Source organism: Adelges cooleyi, unplaced genomic scaffold, assembly GCF_023614345.1.
Source record: "Adelges cooleyi isolate 19-005CV unplaced genomic scaffold, UGA_ACOO_1.1 ACOO_flye_CR_arks_rails_tigmint_CR_PRNA_9, whole genome shotgun sequence".
In the NCBI taxonomy this organism is placed as follows: Eukaryota; Metazoa; Arthropoda; class Insecta; order Hemiptera; family Adelgidae; genus Adelges; species Adelges cooleyi.
This window is the reverse complement of record NW_026096579.1, coordinates 15,120,776-15,139,440: the sequence shown is the minus strand read 5'-3', so window position 1 is coordinate 15,139,440 and position 18,665 is coordinate 15,120,776. Positions and strand designations below refer to the sequence as shown.

The 18,665-nt window shown below is 27.8% G+C and overlaps 3 protein-coding genes and 1 long non-coding RNA gene across 5 annotated transcripts; 2 read left to right on the top strand and 2 right to left on the bottom strand.

Annotated features, from left to right (window-relative positions):
• Positions 1 to 1,362: 1,362 nt before the first annotated feature.
• On the bottom strand, positions 1,363 to 8,988 carry LOC126847147 (ERI1 exoribonuclease 3-like). Its single transcript, XM_050587237.1, has 6 exons — positions 8,788 to 8,988; positions 4,773 to 5,015; positions 4,560 to 4,700; positions 3,638 to 3,841; positions 2,357 to 2,453; positions 1,363 to 1,744 (listed from the first exon to the last, which is right to left on the bottom strand). The coding sequence occupies exons 1-6, from the start codon at positions 8,806 to 8,808 to the stop codon at positions 1,662 to 1,664; spliced, it is 789 nt and encodes a 262-aa protein (XP_050443194.1). The 5' UTR covers positions 8,809 to 8,988; the 3' UTR covers positions 1,363 to 1,661.
• LOC126847149 (uncharacterized) lies at positions 5,143 to 6,949 on the top strand. Its single transcript, XR_007686990.1, has 3 exons — positions 5,143 to 5,412; positions 5,516 to 5,683; positions 6,367 to 6,949. It is a non-coding gene; the product is annotated as an uncharacterized LOC126847149 (long non-coding RNA).
• Positions 7,429 to 10,564, top strand: LOC126847144 (lipase 3-like). Its single transcript, XM_050587234.1, has 8 exons — positions 7,429 to 7,583; positions 7,642 to 7,831; positions 8,004 to 8,118; positions 8,823 to 9,069; positions 9,158 to 9,319; positions 9,393 to 9,477; positions 9,549 to 9,691; positions 10,148 to 10,564. Exons 1-8 carry the CDS (start codon positions 7,500 to 7,502, stop codon positions 10,526 to 10,528), a joined length of 1,407 nt encoding a protein of 468 aa, XP_050443191.1. The 5' UTR covers positions 7,429 to 7,499; the 3' UTR covers positions 10,529 to 10,564.
• A 323-nt stretch (positions 10,565 to 10,887) lies between these two features.
• Positions 10,888 to 16,829, bottom strand: LOC126847146 (pre-mRNA-splicing factor 38B). Of its 2 annotated transcripts, none has more exons than XM_050587236.1 (11): positions 16,495 to 16,829; positions 15,164 to 15,307; positions 14,919 to 15,043; positions 14,474 to 14,625; positions 14,248 to 14,308; positions 13,964 to 14,083; positions 13,808 to 13,893; positions 13,068 to 13,238; positions 12,938 to 12,976; positions 12,344 to 12,400; positions 10,888 to 11,046 (listed from the first exon to the last, which is right to left on the bottom strand). In XM_050587236.1, exons 1-11 carry the CDS (start codon positions 16,517 to 16,519, stop codon positions 11,028 to 11,030), a joined length of 999 nt encoding a protein of 332 aa, XP_050443193.1. In that variant the 5' UTR covers positions 16,520 to 16,829; the 3' UTR covers positions 10,888 to 11,027. The 2 variants fall into 2 exon arrangements, with proteins under 2 accessions (XP_050443193.1, XP_050443192.1); XM_050587235.1 differs by having other exon boundaries at positions 13,068 to 13,256; positions 16,495 to 16,825.
• Between the last annotated feature and the right edge of the window lie 1,836 nt (positions 16,830 to 18,665).

Sequence of the window (18,665 nt, the reverse complement as noted above, 5' to 3'; positions counted from 1 at the left end):
AACTAAATAATTTAGTAAAATATGTAATAAAAGTAAAAAAATGTGTTATATTATATTATATAAACTGTGTTTTAATTTTGATGAAATAAAGCCAAATGTCATCTGGCTCCTTTGGAATATGTATCAATATTTATCAGATGTATCCTCAATGATAATTTTTTTCTTGGGTTTTGATTTATGAACAGAGTGATCAATTTGTTTTCTATACACTGTACCCATTTATAAAGAAATGTATTCTAATGTTGAACAATTATTCAATTTGTTGCACTATCTACAAAGTAGTCAGTAAGAATAAAATAGTATTGAGTTGCTTAAGTTTTTCTAAAAAAAGTATCCATAATAAAAAAGCACTTTTTTTAAATTAAAGTTATCAACAAATAAAATATAATTGAGTAGTGGTAGTAAGGGTGGTCCAGTGTTCACAGATCTAAATACAAATAACGACAAAAACATTGTACCCAATGTCAATAATTATGTGCATACAAATTAATTTTTAGTATTAGAGTCGATACGATTAGGGTTGATCATCTTTTATAAAACTGAATTGACATAGTTACCCATATAGTAAACAATATAATGCAATTATTTTCATTACCCGTCGACTGTCTATTCACTCTAACATTAACCTGGAAATTGACTACGGCTAACGATTACGTATTTAAAAGGGCGAAAATTAAAAAAAAAAAAATCACCCTTTCCTCGTCAAAAACACAAAAAGCGCCAAAAAAATTATGTAAAATGTTTTATGTGTTATTATTAAACATAATAACAACACTATTTCAAACATAGTTTTAGGACTTAAGTCTGCCCACCTCTGTTGTTGCTAACAACATGTTAACTGTCAATAATAAAGGTCGTGTTTTTTTTAAATTAACATTTCAAAAAACGTTAAAACCCTCGAATAAAAATATATTCGAATATTCGTTTATTTGAATAACGAATATTCGTGCGAATAAAGTATTCGAATAGTCCCACCACTACTAAATAGATAAGAAAAAGATTTTACAAAATGGCCGTCACTTTTTTCTTTACATGAAACATGAAGTGACCCTTCTGCTTTCATCTATCCTGTGATTATACGTTGAGTTATTAAAATTCTACTGATGGTTTTTTATGTAACTGATGGATGTTGTTCAAGTGTTTAGCACAAAGGTACAAGCGTTATAACTTATAAGGTATTTTAAATACCTAGTTTAATTCCAGTCAGTCCCCGCTGTCTACACTACACAAGCCAAGCTTGCTACGGTGACCTTAAAATTTTAAATACTAAAAAAATGATGTTCATATAAATCCATAATTCATAAGTACAAGTGCATAATTGTGTTCATAGAAATGGGTAATATTTAGATATTAAAAAAATAATAACGTATATATAAACCACTTTATTTTTAAAAAACAAGCGGACTGCTCACCCCGTGAATTGCCTTGCGACACAGTTTAATTTATAAGTACTTAAAATAATTACAAAAATTGTCTTACTTAAATACAGTAAACTAGTAAATACATATTTTACATACAAAAATTGTTCAATCAGAAGATATTTTTGATTTTATGTTATAATTTCTAAATTTTATTTATATCTGAACTGTAATTTAATTTTCAGCAATGAATTTAAAAAGCCAAATCTGGTTGAATCTTTCAAAAAGTTATAAATATTACAGTTAACTTAATTTATTAGTCGCTTTAAAAACACAACCTTGTTCTGCCAAACTATTCATGATGGTAATTATATTTTCACAGTCATCTAAAGAACAAAATTAACAGTAATAATTCAATTATTAAAAATGGTAAGATAAGTACAATAACATAGTAGTTTTACTTTTAATTATTTAAAAGTAATAATATTTTCATTAAACAGTTTTAAAAAATTGTCTCATTTTTAAGAAATGTATTTTTGTAAGATACGCTCTTTTATTATATTTCATTTAATTTTAGCTACCTACATAATAACTTGCAAATGCACGTGAAAAAGGTGTTAAGTCAATGTTTCAGAACTTTTCAGAAGAGCAAAAATAAACTTTTAACTGAAAATGCAAGAATTTTAGGCTTATAAGATTCTGTATTTGTTTTTCTGTATAGTCTAACATAATTTTTATATTTTACGTGACACTGTATGTGACCTAACGAAAAAAGAAAAAATCATGACTTATCCACATTGAAATAACACATTCTATATTGAAAAAAAATACCCTTAATATATATATATATATATATAGATTTTTTTCTGCTTTTTTTGGTGTCGATAACTAATTTTTTTACAATTTAGTGACTTAGACCTTTTATACACGCACCTGCGAAGTGTTAAACATAATATTATATCCACTTATTATTAATAATTACTATAAAATATAATTACCAATTCCACTATGTAGTGAGCCAATATGTTTTAAATTTAATGTAGTCATCATATTTCGTACACCATATGGATATTTACCAATAGTCTGTGCAAATAACTGAAATAAATTTAATTAAATGAATGTCATATCACTGGAAACATAGTTTTTAAAAATCTAACAATTTTTATGCAATAAATGTATTTAATACAAGTACATAAAGTTGGCCCTATTTTAGAGGGCCTAATTCATAGAGTCCCCCGAGTAACGGATCAACTATAAATTAGTGTTAATATTTTATAAATTAAAAATCAATATTTGTAAATACTTTTTCAGAAATTGTAGATCATTTATTCTATATTTTACCAAAATACTTTTTTTTGGAAAGAGGGAGGCGAGACAAAATTTGCACAAGCCTCCAAGTTAAACAAGTCGACTCCAAACTTAATGGTTATAACAATTTATTTGGCATAGGCCAGGTTATGGTCAATCACAGTTTTTTACGATTTTTAAAAATAAATTAAAGATATTAAAATGTAAAAGTATGTTAAAAAATTTTTTTTTACAGCTCAGTAATTCTTGAAGGTCGTTATTGCTATCACTAATATCACATCATAATTCATCTTTTTAAGATTTTTAAATATTAATTAAAGATGTTGAAATGACTTACTAATTTTATTTACCTTTAAATTAGGTATTAACCACAATAATAAAATATTGGTTACTTTAATAATATGTATACTAAAAACAGTCTAAAATACTTTAGGCATCGATATCTTCAGTAAGTTATATAATCTATAAAATATATATTTTTAAAAAGCCGAAATGATAAATACAATATTATTTTTAATTAGCAATTATCTATTATCCATCCTCAAATATTTATAGTTTTTCATTAAATGTTTTATTTCATCCTTGAAAATTGGATATACATAATCTAAACCAAAAATGTAGGTATAAATTGCCAGAAAATGAATAAATCATTTTAGCATCCTTAACTAATACTTAAAAATCATAAAAAAAATACGTATGATGGCGAATAAGTTGTTCAAAAATTATTCAAGCTTAAGGTCAATCTATTTAAAATGTTTCCCCCTTCCCCCACACAAAAGAAATTAATTGGTAAAATATACAGAATAAATTATTTACATTTAAAAATTGTAAAACCAATTTACAATAATTTACTATTAATTTATAATTTATAAACACTAATTTGGAATCGACTAGATAAGGTAAGGTATAAATTTAATTTATATATTGTATTAAATATAATATGCTTTAGTTTTTATTTTTAATTTCTTTACTTTTTTTATATTTATCCATGTACGCATAAAACTTGGAATTTGAATGGCAGATAATTCACATTGTTCAATTAAGATACGACCTAAATCCCAATTACCAGAAGTCACTATAATACAATTTTCTTGGCCATAATTTGATTGATGTTCATACCATTGGCAAAATTGATTTAACACTTTGTCGAAATGTTCACTATCATTGATTATACTCTAAAATAAATCAGGAATAATAGTTAAGTTAATAATCACTAAATAATTTAAATTAATATACAATATAATACGCATTAGTGTTATAGAAACACAGTAAATGTATTTTTATTTATTTATTATTATGTAATACAGGACAATCCCAAAAAACTTAATAATATAGCGATAACAATTATATAAAACAATAAATTTAACAATAGCTCATCATAAAACTAGGGGTCTAAGAAGGGTCTAAGTTAGCAATAATTACAAGATGGTGGACAGGTGAATTGCGCAGATAATTTGTATTGAAGATAGATATTAAGAATGGGACATAAGAACTTGTGAAACATATAAGAAATTAAAAATGTATATAATATGATATCAAGTCAAAGTAGTCAAGTTTGCCGAAAGAAGATAAGAGAAGAAGGTAAGATTTGCGTTGTGCTAGGCATACTATCTAATTGTAAGCTTCTAAGGGTGGATGCTAGTTAAACATAGAAATATTCATCTGATGGCCAAGGGCATTTTTGTATGTGTTTATTTTGTTATAAGAACCGATAAATAGTTAACTGACAATTACTAGATAGCTCTATACTGAATAGCTAGAAAAATTTAAATAGCAATAGACTACCTCCCACAGGTCCAATGGCATATATTGAAATGCAAAATAAATATTATGTTTTATAAAAAATAATAAATATATATTTTATTAACATTTAACTTGAATAAACTACATTACTTGGTTAATTCCTGTAAGCTGTGTACAGAATTCAGTTAGTTCTTTGTGAACAACTGGCTTAACATACTTGTGAAAATATGAAAGTCTTTCAAAATGTTCACCTGAATATTTTATAGCAATACATGGAAACTCTATAATTTCCTAATTATAAAAAACATAATATAAATTATTAGTTAACATCGCTTACAATCTCTACTTAATCTCTTTACTAACCTGAGGTTTTAAAAAATTTGGTCCATTGTCACAAGTGGCTTCAAAGTCTAATACTAAATACTTTGTATGATGTAAAATAGGATCAATTTTATTTTTATTAAAATGATTCGGATTATTTATAGACCGTACAAATAATGTTCTGCTACACGTTAAGTAATAACCAAAATAGTATGGTAATCGAACTAAACAATTATTGCCAAGTAATGGACACATGTCATTAAATACATAAGCTAAGCTAAGAGCCTATAACACAGATAAATGAAAATAGGTATAGCCTGTGTATTTATTATCAGTTATCTGTTATCTCAAATTTGATAACATACTAGGTAAAAATGTACGTTTAGTTGCCTATGCTTTAATTTTGATTTTATTAATTGTATATTATATTATTTTAAGGGGTGAAAACAACTAATTCTAATTCTAATTGTATATTTTGTTTTGGGTGTATATTTTATATTGGGTGTATAATTTATATCGGGTGTACATTTTATATCGGGTGTATATTTTATATTGGGTGTATATTTTATATCGGGTATATATTTTATATCGGGTGTATATTTTATATTGGGTGTATATTTGAAATCGGGTATATATTTTAAATCGGGTGTATATTTTATTTTGGGTGTATATTTGAAATCAGGTATATATTTTAAATCAAGTGTATATTTTATTTTTGGTGTATATTTTAAATTTGTGTAAATTTTAAATTAAGTGTATATTTTATATTTCGGATATTTCTCCAGAACCGATCCCCTGTCGAGCCACACCGATTAATAATTAACCATTAGGACCCACAACCCGCCCAAGAGGCCGACCTTCGTTGTTGATTCGGGCTAGACAAGCCGTGGGCCGTGGGATGGATAACATAAGAAGAAGATATTGTTGCTTTTGAGCAGGAATCTTATTAAAAGGTAATATATAAATTATTATGAATAATATTATAAAATTGGTGTTAAACGAGCGTCCTGGACCAGAATGTCACAAATTACTTTTTTGTGTAATTATTACTGTATACGTATATTTTGCTTCCTCTCAACTAGCTGGTTTCTCTTTTTCCTCGTCCTTATACGGATTGATATTTATACACTGCGTTTTTTTTTAAATATTTAACCCCGATGCATAGCTCAGAAGGTATTGTTTTTACAATGATGTGTTTTTATTTTTATGTTTTAGTTTGGAAATCGTGCCTGGAAGGAACTTTATTAGGACTAAAAATTAACAATTTCACTCCCTCCCTTATAAATTCGAGAAAAAAACAAAAAATGTACATATTTTCTTACTTACCATTCGAGTAATAGTAGTGTTATATTGAACCATTTTTTTAATCATTTTTTTTTGTGATTTTCAATTGCAGTATCTTAATGAAACCACCATTGAAATAATTTGAAAAACTTAATTAATGTGTGATTTAAAGGGTTAAATTAAAAATGAGTCGATTTAGTTCTAAATTTGACAACGTTCTAAAAAGCAATGCAATCGGCCGGCAAAGAGTCAGTCGACATGTCTTCTACTGTTGTTATAATTAGCGGCTGGTTTTTTATCAATCCATCGGACAAAATGTTTTAATCTAATCTAAGTATGTGGTTTTTTCCAGATCCGAGCAAAACCCAAATTTGATTTCAACGTGATGGACAATCAAGAAAGACAGTGACGCAGTAGCATCGCTACTCCAGCTGTTGGTGCATTTAAGCCACCGTTGGATGGCTACTATACGTTCTCCGGTCTACCTTTCCTATCCGTCCGTGACAATATCATACCAACTTTTCTTATGACTTTTATCTTATTTATCATTTTCCAAGTTCACAAGTTCACATGATGCACGAGTTCACATAATATAGCTGACTTAAGCAGCGACACACGTCTTTTGTATTTTGCTAAATTGTTTTGTATTATTTTTTATTTCATCATTATTTTTATTGCAATTTTTTCGGTATTAATGTTTTTGATATTTTTTTATTATTGTGTTACTACTTTTACTGTTGTACTATTTATTGTTGTAATATTTTGTTTATCTAATTACCTTACTTATATCCTTGTTAGTGTTAATAAGTTAGAATAGTTTTTTTTTAATTCATTCGCTCACTACATTTTGCAAGTGTATCAACTATTTTTTGTTTTTATATTATACTTTTTTGTGTTAATATTTTACACAATACGGATTTTATGTTTTTTCATGTGTGGTAATTAATTGTCAAAGTTTATTATTTATACGGTTTTAGTTGTACAGATTTTTTTTAATGTTTAAGGTGATTTTATTTTTATTAAAATATTGTCATGTATACTGCGCTTACGTTGCAAAAGATGACATTCATTACATGTATAGAAAAGTGACGCTAGTCAAAAAGTAGACAAATATAATAAAATATAATTCACCATGGTGGTAACTCAAAAAAAAGTTTTTGACTTGTGTCACATTAGAAACACGTGTGAGATATTGTAAAAAAAAAATTATTTAAGTCTGAATTTGTTGTTGTTTTATTCGGTTAACAAATCAAAAATAGTACAATAGATAATGTAGTAGTTGTTATTAGACACTACAAAAAGGTCAATAGATTATCAGCATCAAAATGATTCATAGCAATTATTATTCAATTCATTATACACATATATTACGCACACTTTTTTCCTATAGTTTTTGTGACGATTAGGTACAAATTGCTCACATCTTATAATTACAGCAGTGGCTGATGTACAGACAACGATGCATAAAGTCGCGCATTCGTAGTCATGAATTTATATTTTTCAATATGTATACTTTACCAATTACAATTTACAACGAGCACATTTTTTCCAGACGCTTTGTTATCTGTGGTAAAATATAAATATATTTAATTTAACAAATACAATTTTCATGTATATTTTTTTCCAGCCAAAAATTATAAAACGCCATAACTATAACTGCGAAACTCATATTGTTAAAACGGAAGACGGTTATTTACTAGAGATTCATAGAATACAAAAGAAACAAAATATCGTTAGAAATCATCCAGTGTTCTTGCAGCATGGGATATTAGCAAGCTCTGCTGACTGGGTCATTGGTGGACCAAAAAATGCTCTAGGTATGTTTTTACCGAGTACCTAATTATAACTGTATGCAAATAAAAACAGTACAAGTAAACTGTTTAATTGGTACTCTCAATTGTTGTTACAATTGTTAAAAATACAATATACATACCAAGAGTATATTACCATACAAATATACTGCAGTAGACACCTTTCTTTATTTTTCAGCCTATCAACTTTCAGATCAAGGTTTTGATGTATGGTTAGGCAATTTAAGAGGTAACACGTATTCTCGGTCTCACATTAGTTTAGATCCGGAAAGTCAAGAATTTTGGGATTTCAGGTAAACAATAAATATCACTTAGCATTTTAAAGTATCTGCCATCTGGACATCCCCCCATTCCGTTTATATATTTTTTTCTAAATGTTTTATCCTTCTGAAGAAAATTCCATTTAATGAGCATCCAGTATTCTTGCTACTACACGACATAGGTATTATTTTTTAATGAGATACTAGTTCTATTTTAAATACTTTACAATACACACTCGGCCGTGTCCCACCACCAACGGTGAGTTAGTCGTTTTGCTGCAGAGCATCAGTCGTGTCTTATGAAGTATCTAAGTTTTTCAGAGCACCTATGTATGTTTCAGAGTATCTTTAAAGTTATTTGTAAACTGTGTATATAACCATTTTGTTTTAAATTGTTTATTTGTGTTAATTCATAATACAGATTTAGTCGTGTGACAGCAGAGCATCCGTTTTGTCTTATTAACTACCTATGTGTTTTCAGAGTATCTAATAAGTTATTTGTAAATTGTGTACATTAACTATTCTTTTTGTTTAAAATTGTTTATTTGTGTTGTTTTATAATACAAATCAGAAAATCCGTCAAAAGTTTGCGTTAAAATTACTGACTTAAACCTAAATCTCTTCCTCAAACCGTGGCTCACGTTACAACATACTCTAGCCCGAACAAAGAAATATAAAAATAATATAGCTGTACTTACTTACTTTCAATTTGTGTATGTTCATTAAAACCTATGCAGTTTTCACGAGATTGGCTATTATGACGTGCCTGCTACGATTGATTACATACTAGAACAAACAAACAAGGAGCAATTGATCTACGTGGGACATTCGATGGGTACCTGCATATTTTTTGTGATGTGCTCCACGCGACCGGAATACAATGACAAAATAAGAACTCAAATCAGTTTGGCTCCAATTGCGTTTGTCAATAATATGAAGTCCGTATTACTCAATTCGTTAGTGCCTTATGCAGATAAAATTAACGTACGCACACTCTAATATTATTTTTGAACCCAGAAAATGACCATGATCAAATTTAGTTGTTGTTATTTATTATTTGATTTTTATATAGAAAATTGCAAATTTGTTTACCAATGGCGCGTTCTTACCACAAAACGCTGCCAGTAAGTTAGTTAGTAAGTATTTATGCGGCGAAAATATGGCTAATGCAACATTATGCAAAAAGTTTATCGTGTACGAAATATTCGGAGAAGATCCTGTAGAATTTAACGCGGTAAGTCAGTAAAATGAATTCTTAACGCTGCACATAAGAAGTTTTCAATTGTTACATGTTTACTGATTTCTAGGAACTGTTACCAATTATTCTGGCTCATAATCCAGCTGGAACATCAACAAAAACTCTAACCCATTTTGCACAAGAGTTCATATCAGGTATGTAAACAATACTAATACAAATATTTTTTATTTTTAATATAATTTGTACATTATTTGTATTTCACAAGGAAACTTCCAGCAGTATGATTATGGATCCGAAGGCAATATTAAAAAATATAACTGTGTAGAACCTCCATTGTATAGTTTAAGTAGTGTGATTGCACCGGTACTCTTTTACCATGCAACAAATGATTTACTATCAGACCCTAAGGTAATTGACGATATTTTTTGAAATATATAAAAAAATAAAACAAATGACTATAATTCACATTACTTATTAGTTATTACTTTACCGTCAAACTTGGAACTACCGTTAGATACACGTGTGTCATTATCAGTGCTTTTTCTCGAGTTTTAACTGGTAGTCTGTCCGATGTTTAAGATCTGCTTAACTAGCTAAAGCTTAAATATTTTTTAGGATAAGATTAATAAGCTTAGTTGGACACGAATATCATTTGATTAATTAAAAAATAAATACAATTTTTTTTTTAATCTTGATTATGTCTGAAAAATGTCTTATAAATTATTATAATACAATTAATTAATTTAATACCTAATAATATGTAACATATTAAAGTACCAATCTACATTATTACACTAATGACCTAACAATACGTTTAGGAATATTATAGTATAATTAACTAACGATCACAAATGTGTTGTTTAGGATGTTATGGAACTTTACACTCGTTTGCCGAATCGTTTGGGAAAACATCTTATCAACTATGAAAGGTTTAACCACGTTGATTTTTTATACAGTCGCAACGTTACCAGACTACTATATCGAAGCGTTTTAAGTTCAATAAAACATATTGATAGCTCGTTTTGGATCCCATACTTCGACAGAAAAACTTTTTTCAACAACACCATAGATTACAATAGATGCGAAAAAAAGTATAAAAACGAACAAAGTTTATGGTATAAACTCATGTCGTATGTAAGAAAAACACCAGAATTACATCCAATAATCAGCCCAGATGATAACGAACTAGGAAACAAACCTAACGAGACGATGTTGAATGCATGGGATCATATATTCAATGAATAATATGGATAACTCATAATAAACATGTGTGTTATAGACTATAGTGTACGTTATTAACGACTTTTTCGGAAACGTTTCCTCTAATTAATTTATTCTAAATGGGGAAAAAAATCCACTTCATCTCAATTTTAACCCGTGCCACTGTTGGTTTTGTGTATTCGGTTTAAGTATCTTTTTCTTTTGCCATTTTCCGGAGGCGTCTAAAAGTCTTAGAAATCTATGTTCAATATTAATTGATTAAGCATCATAAGCTTTAAATACAGTACAAACAATATGCGTTGCTCAAAATATTTAAAAAAAAACAAAAATAACTCACACTCCAAATTAGGTATATAAATGATAAAAATAAATAAAACAATCCATATTGAAATATAAATTTATTAATGTCGTTTATTACAAAAAAAAAAGTAATTTGCGATATATGTACAACTTAAAATTATTATTTTCACACTTCCTGTGAAGTGTGGAAAAAAGAAGGTCTTATGTATTCTTTAGCATGACATCAATACCTTGATCTTGATCTATAAATAATATAAATACATTATGAAATACAATTTTTAAGTGAAGAACTGTACAATAAAACCTAATGATTTTCCAATTGAGCTTTTTAATTTACATGCTTTTTTGTTAACGACAATGTCTAAAACTAGACCAAAACTGACAAAGTCGAGAAATTTGATAGTTCATACCGGTATGATAACGATTCACTTTTTAGATACTAATTAATTTATACTCATTTAATCATAGCGTCAGCATTGGTATAACTAACCATAATATCGGAAATATAGTCAAATTTCTTGATTGGTATGAAAAAAAGCACTTTTTTTTAATTATTAAGCTGTTGTCAAAGTCTACAGAACATTTTAACTTTTTAACTTTTGAATGGATTAATTCTAAATTTTTCTTTTTTGATCATAGTTTTTGAATTTAATGTCTGAAAATAGTTTTCAGGCATTAAATTCTGATGAATTATTAGACTGAAGATATATGAAGGGCTGCGGTGAAGAAAGATCAATGTCAATTTTTTTTGAAAATGAGATTTTGGTATCAAATTATTTGTATTGTATCTTTCATGCGCTCGAACCAGGGAAAAAAACAAATTAGTCGAGAATAACGACCACCAGTAGTTTAGGCATACAGGCAAAATGTGTTACGTTTTGAAATTAGAAACATGATTTTCTCAGAATGTTAAAAAATTGACATTCATCTTTATTTCCCCGCAGCCCTTCATATGTAATGTAAACTTAAGAGCACAAAATTATTTTTCATAGGAATATGAACAAAAAAATGGTTATTCTTAATTAAATTTTTTCTAAGTTTGTAAATTACTTATCTAAAAAACAAATTGTTGTTGCGTTGTTTTTTTTTTTGTATTTTAAGTTACAAATGTATACTGTTATAGGTACTCTTAGAATACATCTAATTTATGGCTGTTAGTGCATTTTTTTCACAATGAATACAATTTGTTTAGTTTTTGTGCTGTATCCTAAAAAATACTGTGTTTCAAAATGTGCAAAAACAAATATTGATTCTTTTTGTGCTTAAGAGAGGTCACAAATTGTCACTTATAATTATAACTGAAAGGAACAACATTTCTGATCAATAGAAGTGCTACAAAAAGAAATTGGTTCAATGGTTTAAAAGATATTGAGTCAGGCTTCCAAAAAAAAAAAATAATAATTGGAGACTACTAAACAAGACAAAAGTATTTATTTTGATTTATACCTACAACTCAATTTTTTCAATTTTACATAGTATTACTAATAATAAAATAATACATTTATTTAATTAATTTGTAATATACTATAGTAAGTTTACCTTTGATCATCTCGTTCTCTTTTTCTACTACTTCCATATTTTGGACTTCTAGAATGGCTAAAAAAAAAATTATATTCATGAGAAAATTACTTTAAAAAATTAAAGACATTAAATTTGCCCAGTATTTAAAAATAGAGACACCTTTGACACAAAAAACTACAGGTATCTCTTTGGTAGATACATGCTACAAAATACTATAAACGCTCTTCTTGGAAAGGAGAACACCTTACACAGAGGCAATTATAGGAAGATACCAATTCTGCAGTTTTAGAAAAAGAATATCTACAATTTATCATATCTTTACCTTAACACAAACAATGCAATGCATTATGTATACAGTAAGGATATGTACATGGTATTTGTTGACTATAATCAAGCTTATTATAGTGTAAATAGATGGAAATTATATAAGGCTCTGATAGAATATAGAATATCATAAAAATATGTAAATTTAGTAAAAATGTGTGACGAATGAAGAACAATTTTTAAAGTACGCTTCCTACAGAGTATGTCATCAGCTTTTGAAATCAACTTTTGTGTCAAATGTATCAAAAGATAACAAAAACATTACTTTTATCCAAAGAAATGAATTACCTTCTTCTATAGTCATCCCTCCGACTAGCATAAGGCGACCTAAAATTAAATTAAAAAACAAAAGTACAATAATATTTTGCAAGTATTCACAAATAAAAACCCATAAGTATTATATCTATTTAAAAAATACCTTTCTCTCGAACTTTTATAGCTAGACTTCCGTTCATAATCTCTGTCACGATAGTCTCTATGTGATCTATCTCTACGGTCATTTCGATCAACCTTATCCCGAGACCTTGCTTTATCAGAGTAATCTCTACTTCTATAATCATCCTTGTCTCGACTAAAATCCTTGTCTCGGCTGAAATCCTTGTCTCGGCTAAAACAAAATAAGAATTTTTAGAGTTGAATGGTTATTTAATTATAACAACCTATTTAAAAGGTGATTAAGTAGTGGTTCATCAACCATCACCTTCAGATCTTAAATTTTACAGAGTTGAACTTGAAGTATCTAAGCATAGATTGCTATTCCCCTAAAATAAAGTATTCTCAGTCAAAATTGGATTTAACTTCAAATATAAATTAGTATTTATTATATTATACCTGAGTTAGGGGAAATTAGGGTAGATGTAATCAGTATAATACTGTTGTGTTCAAATAGATGGAAAAAACGAATGTATAGTGTTTATAATATATTGTTTAAACATACAAATGATTGCAGATTTATAAGCAGAAGGAAAACCTATAAAAGCATAGATGGTTGAGTCTGATGGTAAAATAGAAACATATGAAAATACTATATATTTGTAGGTATAGAAACCTGGATGGAGAACATAGGATTGAATGGAAAAATTTAGTAGAATTAATATAGAAGATAATATATGTTAAAGCCCCAAGTCTATAAAAAAAAAACAAAATTACAAGGCCTACCTGTAACTTCTTTCAGGTACATTCCTTCTAGGTGCTTCTTCTGCAACATGAGGATATCTCTCATTCATTCTTTTTTCTATTTGTTGCTAAAATTAAATAGATACATAAATACAATATTTTAAAATAAACACAATCTTTTTTTCCTGACCTACCTACCTGAATAGGCACAGGTATTCGGGGAAACAATGTTGAAAACCATTCTAATTTAACTAAAAAACTTTTCAATACATTTCCAATTGTCATCATTTGTCCGCCTCCTGCTCTAACATCCACCTCCTAACATTTAAAAGTTAAAACACATTTAATTTTTTTTTTACATGTTAATATTATAAATGCTAATCAATGTACTTCAAAGACAAAGGCTGTCAAAAATCACTTCAATAGATGAATAGGTCCAATTAAAATTTTACTTTTCATATTTTACAAAAGAAAAAAATTACCTCTTCATCATCTAAAAAAGATTCATACCAATCCCAGAGATCGCCAGGAGGTTGAGTATATCTGGAAAAAAAAATTACAACAATTTATAGTATTATATAACTACTAATACTATTATTAACAGTTTATATTTAATTAAAAAATAATTCACGAAAAGACATTTTTCGTTATTGTAATAAATTTTGTCATCCTCCAAAGTACTTTGGGTTAGTTTCTCTGAAAACTTACCTGATGTACATAAAACCCAAACCGCGTATATAAGGTGAATCGCAATGGGTAATTAGCCCAGTTACCTGCTTGCGAGTTAATTTCAAAGTGTACAGTTTGTATAGAAGACAAAATGCTGTAGATACTATTCCACCTGCCCCAACGCCACGAACCTAAAAAAAAATTTTTATTAATCATTTTTTAACCTTTTTGTTCCTGGGATTTTTTTTTTTGAAAAAAAAATCAACAATTTTTTTAGGTATCGGACTGATATTAATTATCAATACAGCTGTATCGATTTTTTTATCATCAATCTATACTAGAACTTGTGTTTAAAGAACATTTTTGATAGTACGTTGTTAATATTTAATTCAATTTTTAAAGTTAATCGAGATGTTCGAGGATGTCAGTAACAAAAGGGTTAATGCAATTTAATAATTACATAGCTAACGGATTTCATACTTACACCACCACACATGCCAGTTTGTCCAGCAGTTTTGCGACTTCCCTTTTCCCATGGCTCCAGATGTTGTACTTTATAATAAATTTCGTCAATTACTTCATGGTAAGTTTTTAGTTCATATAAATTAACTGAAAAATTAAAATATGACTTAAATTCCAAATAAATTTAAAGAATTTTTATTGAAACATGAATCAAAATTAAATAGTAACACCCTTATGAATTTAACCTTAAAAAATAATAATAAATACCTTTAAAATAATGAGATGATTGAATGTTGGTTAGTATAAGGGTATTTAAATTCATAGTACGTTCATTGCCCCAAACAGGTAAAGTATTATTTTTCCTAGTTAAAATACTTCCTTTGGCCTTTGTTTGATAATCATTGTCATATCCTAAATAAAAAAAAAGTTAAACATAGTATTAATTGTTTTAAAGTAGAGTATGTTACTATTACGTTGTAACTAAAAAACACAGGTAGATAACGAAGACAAAGTTAAAAGTTGTCAATTAATAACAAATTTTAATTTTCGTATGTGCTCGAATTTACTAATCTTTTGTAAAACAGAATTAATTCAATTTATACATATTGAATTATAATTATCGATCACCAGAAACCTAACGTAGAAATTTAGAAACGGTAGTGTTTTCTAAACAAAGTAGTATACGAGATAAATTCTGTTTTTCCAAATAAATCTAATCAGAAAAAAGTAGTATAAACAGATCAAGTCAAGCAATATCTATGTTTTAGTAGAATGAAAATTGAATTAAAAAATATCTCAAATTGTACACTTCCCTCACTTGTTCAATATATTGCACTTTTGGCATACACCTATTAGCTTAGTTCCCCACCCCCTCTAGTACGGCTCTTATGAATTAAAAATTTAAAATACACTGAAAATATTTATACTCTATATGTTTAAACCTAAATTAAACCTAATTAATATATTTAACTAATTATATTTTGGTAGGATTTAATATAACTTGATAGCAACCTACCATAAGGATTTTGTTTATAACAAGAAAAACAGAATCTAATTTAAAAGAATATCTATAAAATATTAAGTGTCTTGTGTGAAAGTAATAATTTCATACTTATTCACAACTTTTTACCAGGTAAGATCCCCATTAAATCATAATATAATTGATACTTCATGTCCATATTTACTATTTAGAGCAGATGTTTTCAGAATTTAAATATTTTTTTGAAACACTAACTATTAAACGACTTATTTTGGTTATATTTGTGAAAGATTTAGAACAAACCATATTTCCAATACTCGAATATGGTGGGGGGAGGGTACGCGAGGGGACTAAGTACCCCCCATCTATTTTTTCCAGAAATTGTAGCATACCCTTACTAATTTTTAAAACGTGTGGTTTTCGTAAGGGGTGAAAAAAATTCCAGGTACGCTCTTTTTTTTTATAAGTAAAAAACATCCCCCTACTTTAATATTTCCAATTCGAGCACTACATATTTCTATCCCTAGACGAAATGTTAGTCTGTTTATTTTACAAATATTAATATGATTCCAGTTAAATATGTAATTATTACCTAATAGTGAACATAATAATACATTACCTTCATTCTCGTAATTGTCTCCCATTATCAGTGAACTCCGAAAATTATAATATTATTATTATAATATACAATTTTTATTTATTCAGAAAACCTAATCCATAGAACTAAATAATTATTTATGAAAAATTTAGGGAACAGAATAAAGATAAGGAGAGTCGAGAGTAGATAACGATTACTGATAGAACACTATGGAATAATTTATAAAAAGTTATTAAACTTTAGTTTTAAACGTTAGCATGGAATAAATACTATTTAGATATGAGACTCGCACAATACAGCAACTTGAAACATGATTATTAATCAAATATTATATTACAACAGTATCTGAACAACTGTTAAAGGCGCTAAACGCATTACATTTACGTCAAAAAACATAACATACATCGATACGCATGCGCCACAGACAGTGCTGTAACTTGACTAAATAAAAAAAAAATGTTATACCTACGGATTTTATAAAATATTAAATACATGTATATTATTAAACTTAGTACTTAACAACATAAAGCTTCTATTTAGAGGAATTCGGTAATAACTATTAATTAATAATTAAACTAGGCTTCTTTTAACTTATAACAGTTAACAATAATTTCTGTAAAAAAACAATTTTAAAAGTATCAAGACAATGCAGAATGCGTTTTACTAAGTCTACGGGTTTTTAGAGCAAAAACAATTAGGTAATTAAACACAATATATTACACGTACATGAAAACCACAAGAAATACTTAATTTAGAATGTGGGAGTTAAAATATCGTTCAGTGTTTGTGCATACTGGATTGAGGATAACGGGGAAAGGGTGTTAAAAATTATTAACATTTTTCACTTTCTTTTTTATTTTAAAACTTAATGGTAAACTTACAATTTAAGCCTTTAGGTTTTCTACTCACGTCATAAGTATAATTACTAGTCATTATTACCTATTTCATAGTTTTTACTTACAAATATGTTACCTAGTACAAATAACATACTCTTTTTTGTTAAACAATGTACTTGAATGTATCAGAACTAAAGAAATATATGTATTTACAAACGACCCGTTGATTAACTTTGCAAGTACGAAGAAATTATTTAGATGCTTTCATAATCATATCAAACAAGTACAGTGAGCTAACAAAATATTTAATATTGTACATTGTATTAATTATAGACAATTTATATTGAACCGTTTATCTGTCTCTTTATAGTGACACAGTTTACCATGTCAGTCAAAAGTAACTATACATTTTTGGAACCAAGTTTCAGACGTATATAAAAATACATTTTTCAAAAAAGTTATTCTTTACCCAAATATTGGATCTGAAAGGGTATTTTGGTTCAACAGACGAAAACAGTAGGTAGACTGGATTTGTAATCACCCTAGAACCTAGCATTTGCTAATGAAGTAAAAAAAAAAATAACAATAACATCATAAGATTCTGTACTTTGTAGATTTCAGTATTCTATTTTATTTTTAGTTATACTAAGAGCACAAATCTAATAGCCAAGTGGGTTGTGTAGCAGTGTGTTAGTGCTCACGGTCACCAAGTTTGACACTTGGTTGTTTGCTTAACGGAAAAAAACAGTCTTGCAAAAACTACAAAATAAGCTGCAATTTTTCATATCTTGTATCTCAGTTAATATGTTTTGTTGGCAATCTATTTTTCCTTTTGTCTATTAGAGAGTTTCAAGCTAAATATTGCTACTTGGAACATAATGTGCACCATATTTTACCTAATTTATATAATGCTCAGCAGGTATTAAACATAATAACTAGAGTTCTATTCACTCGCGCTGCAGTTTCCTAATGCCTAGTTATCTTTTAACCTGTTTACATGTTAGGTATTAGTGACAAGTACTAATCACTGTGCAAATCAAGCATAAGTGTAAAAACCCCTATAGCACATTATATTAGCAGATCTTTGGTAAATTTAAAGGGTTCTCTAATTTTGATTAAGAAATATACTATTTTCTTAATAGCAGTTACTAAATAAAATATTGAAAAAACAGCCAACAATTTAATAGCAGGTTAAAACTTTAAAGTTACACTAATCTTTTAAGGACATACTTGCATTATTGTTTTTTTAAAATAATTTATAGATGTTCTCCTCTCTTAACCAATAATCTTGTCGGCAGCTTTTGACTTAACTATTATAATCTACTAATCTTGGTTTTTAAAAATGTATTTCTAGTC

Excerpts from the sequence above, each read along its gene's own strand:
- LOC126847147 (XM_050587237.1), bottom strand. The coding sequence starts at position 8,808 with ATGAACATACACAAATTGAAA. Across the intron at positions 5,016-8,787 it reads TGAACATACACAAATTGAAA|GCTCTTAGCTTAGCTTATGT; the intron begins GTAAGTAAGTAC and ends TCTGTGTTATAG. Across the intron at positions 1,745-2,356 it reads CTCACTACATAGTGGAATTG|ATGACTGTGAAAATATAATT; the intron begins GTAATTATATTT and ends TTTGTTCTTTAG.
- LOC126847144 (XM_050587234.1), top strand. The coding sequence starts at position 7,500 with ATGAATTTATATTTTTCAATATGTATACTTTACCAATTACAATTTACA. Across the intron at positions 7,832-8,003 it reads TGGACCAAAAAATGCTCTAG|CCTATCAACTTTCAGATCAA; the intron begins GTATGTTTTTAC and ends TTTATTTTTCAG. Across the intron at positions 9,478-9,548 it reads TGCACAAGAGTTCATATCAG|GAAACTTCCAGCAGTATGAT; the intron begins GTATGTAAACAA and ends GTATTTCACAAG.
- LOC126847146 (XM_050587235.1), bottom strand. The coding sequence starts at position 16,519 with ATGGGAGACAATTACGAGAATGAAG. Across the intron at positions 15,308-16,494 it reads AGACAATTACGAGAATGAAG|GATATGACAATGATTATCAA; the intron begins GTAATGTATTAT and ends TTTTTTATTTAG. Across the intron at positions 14,626-14,918 it reads AAACTGGCATGTGTGGTGGT|GTTCGTGGCGTTGGGGCAGG; the intron begins GTAAGTATGAAA and ends ATTTTTTTTTAG.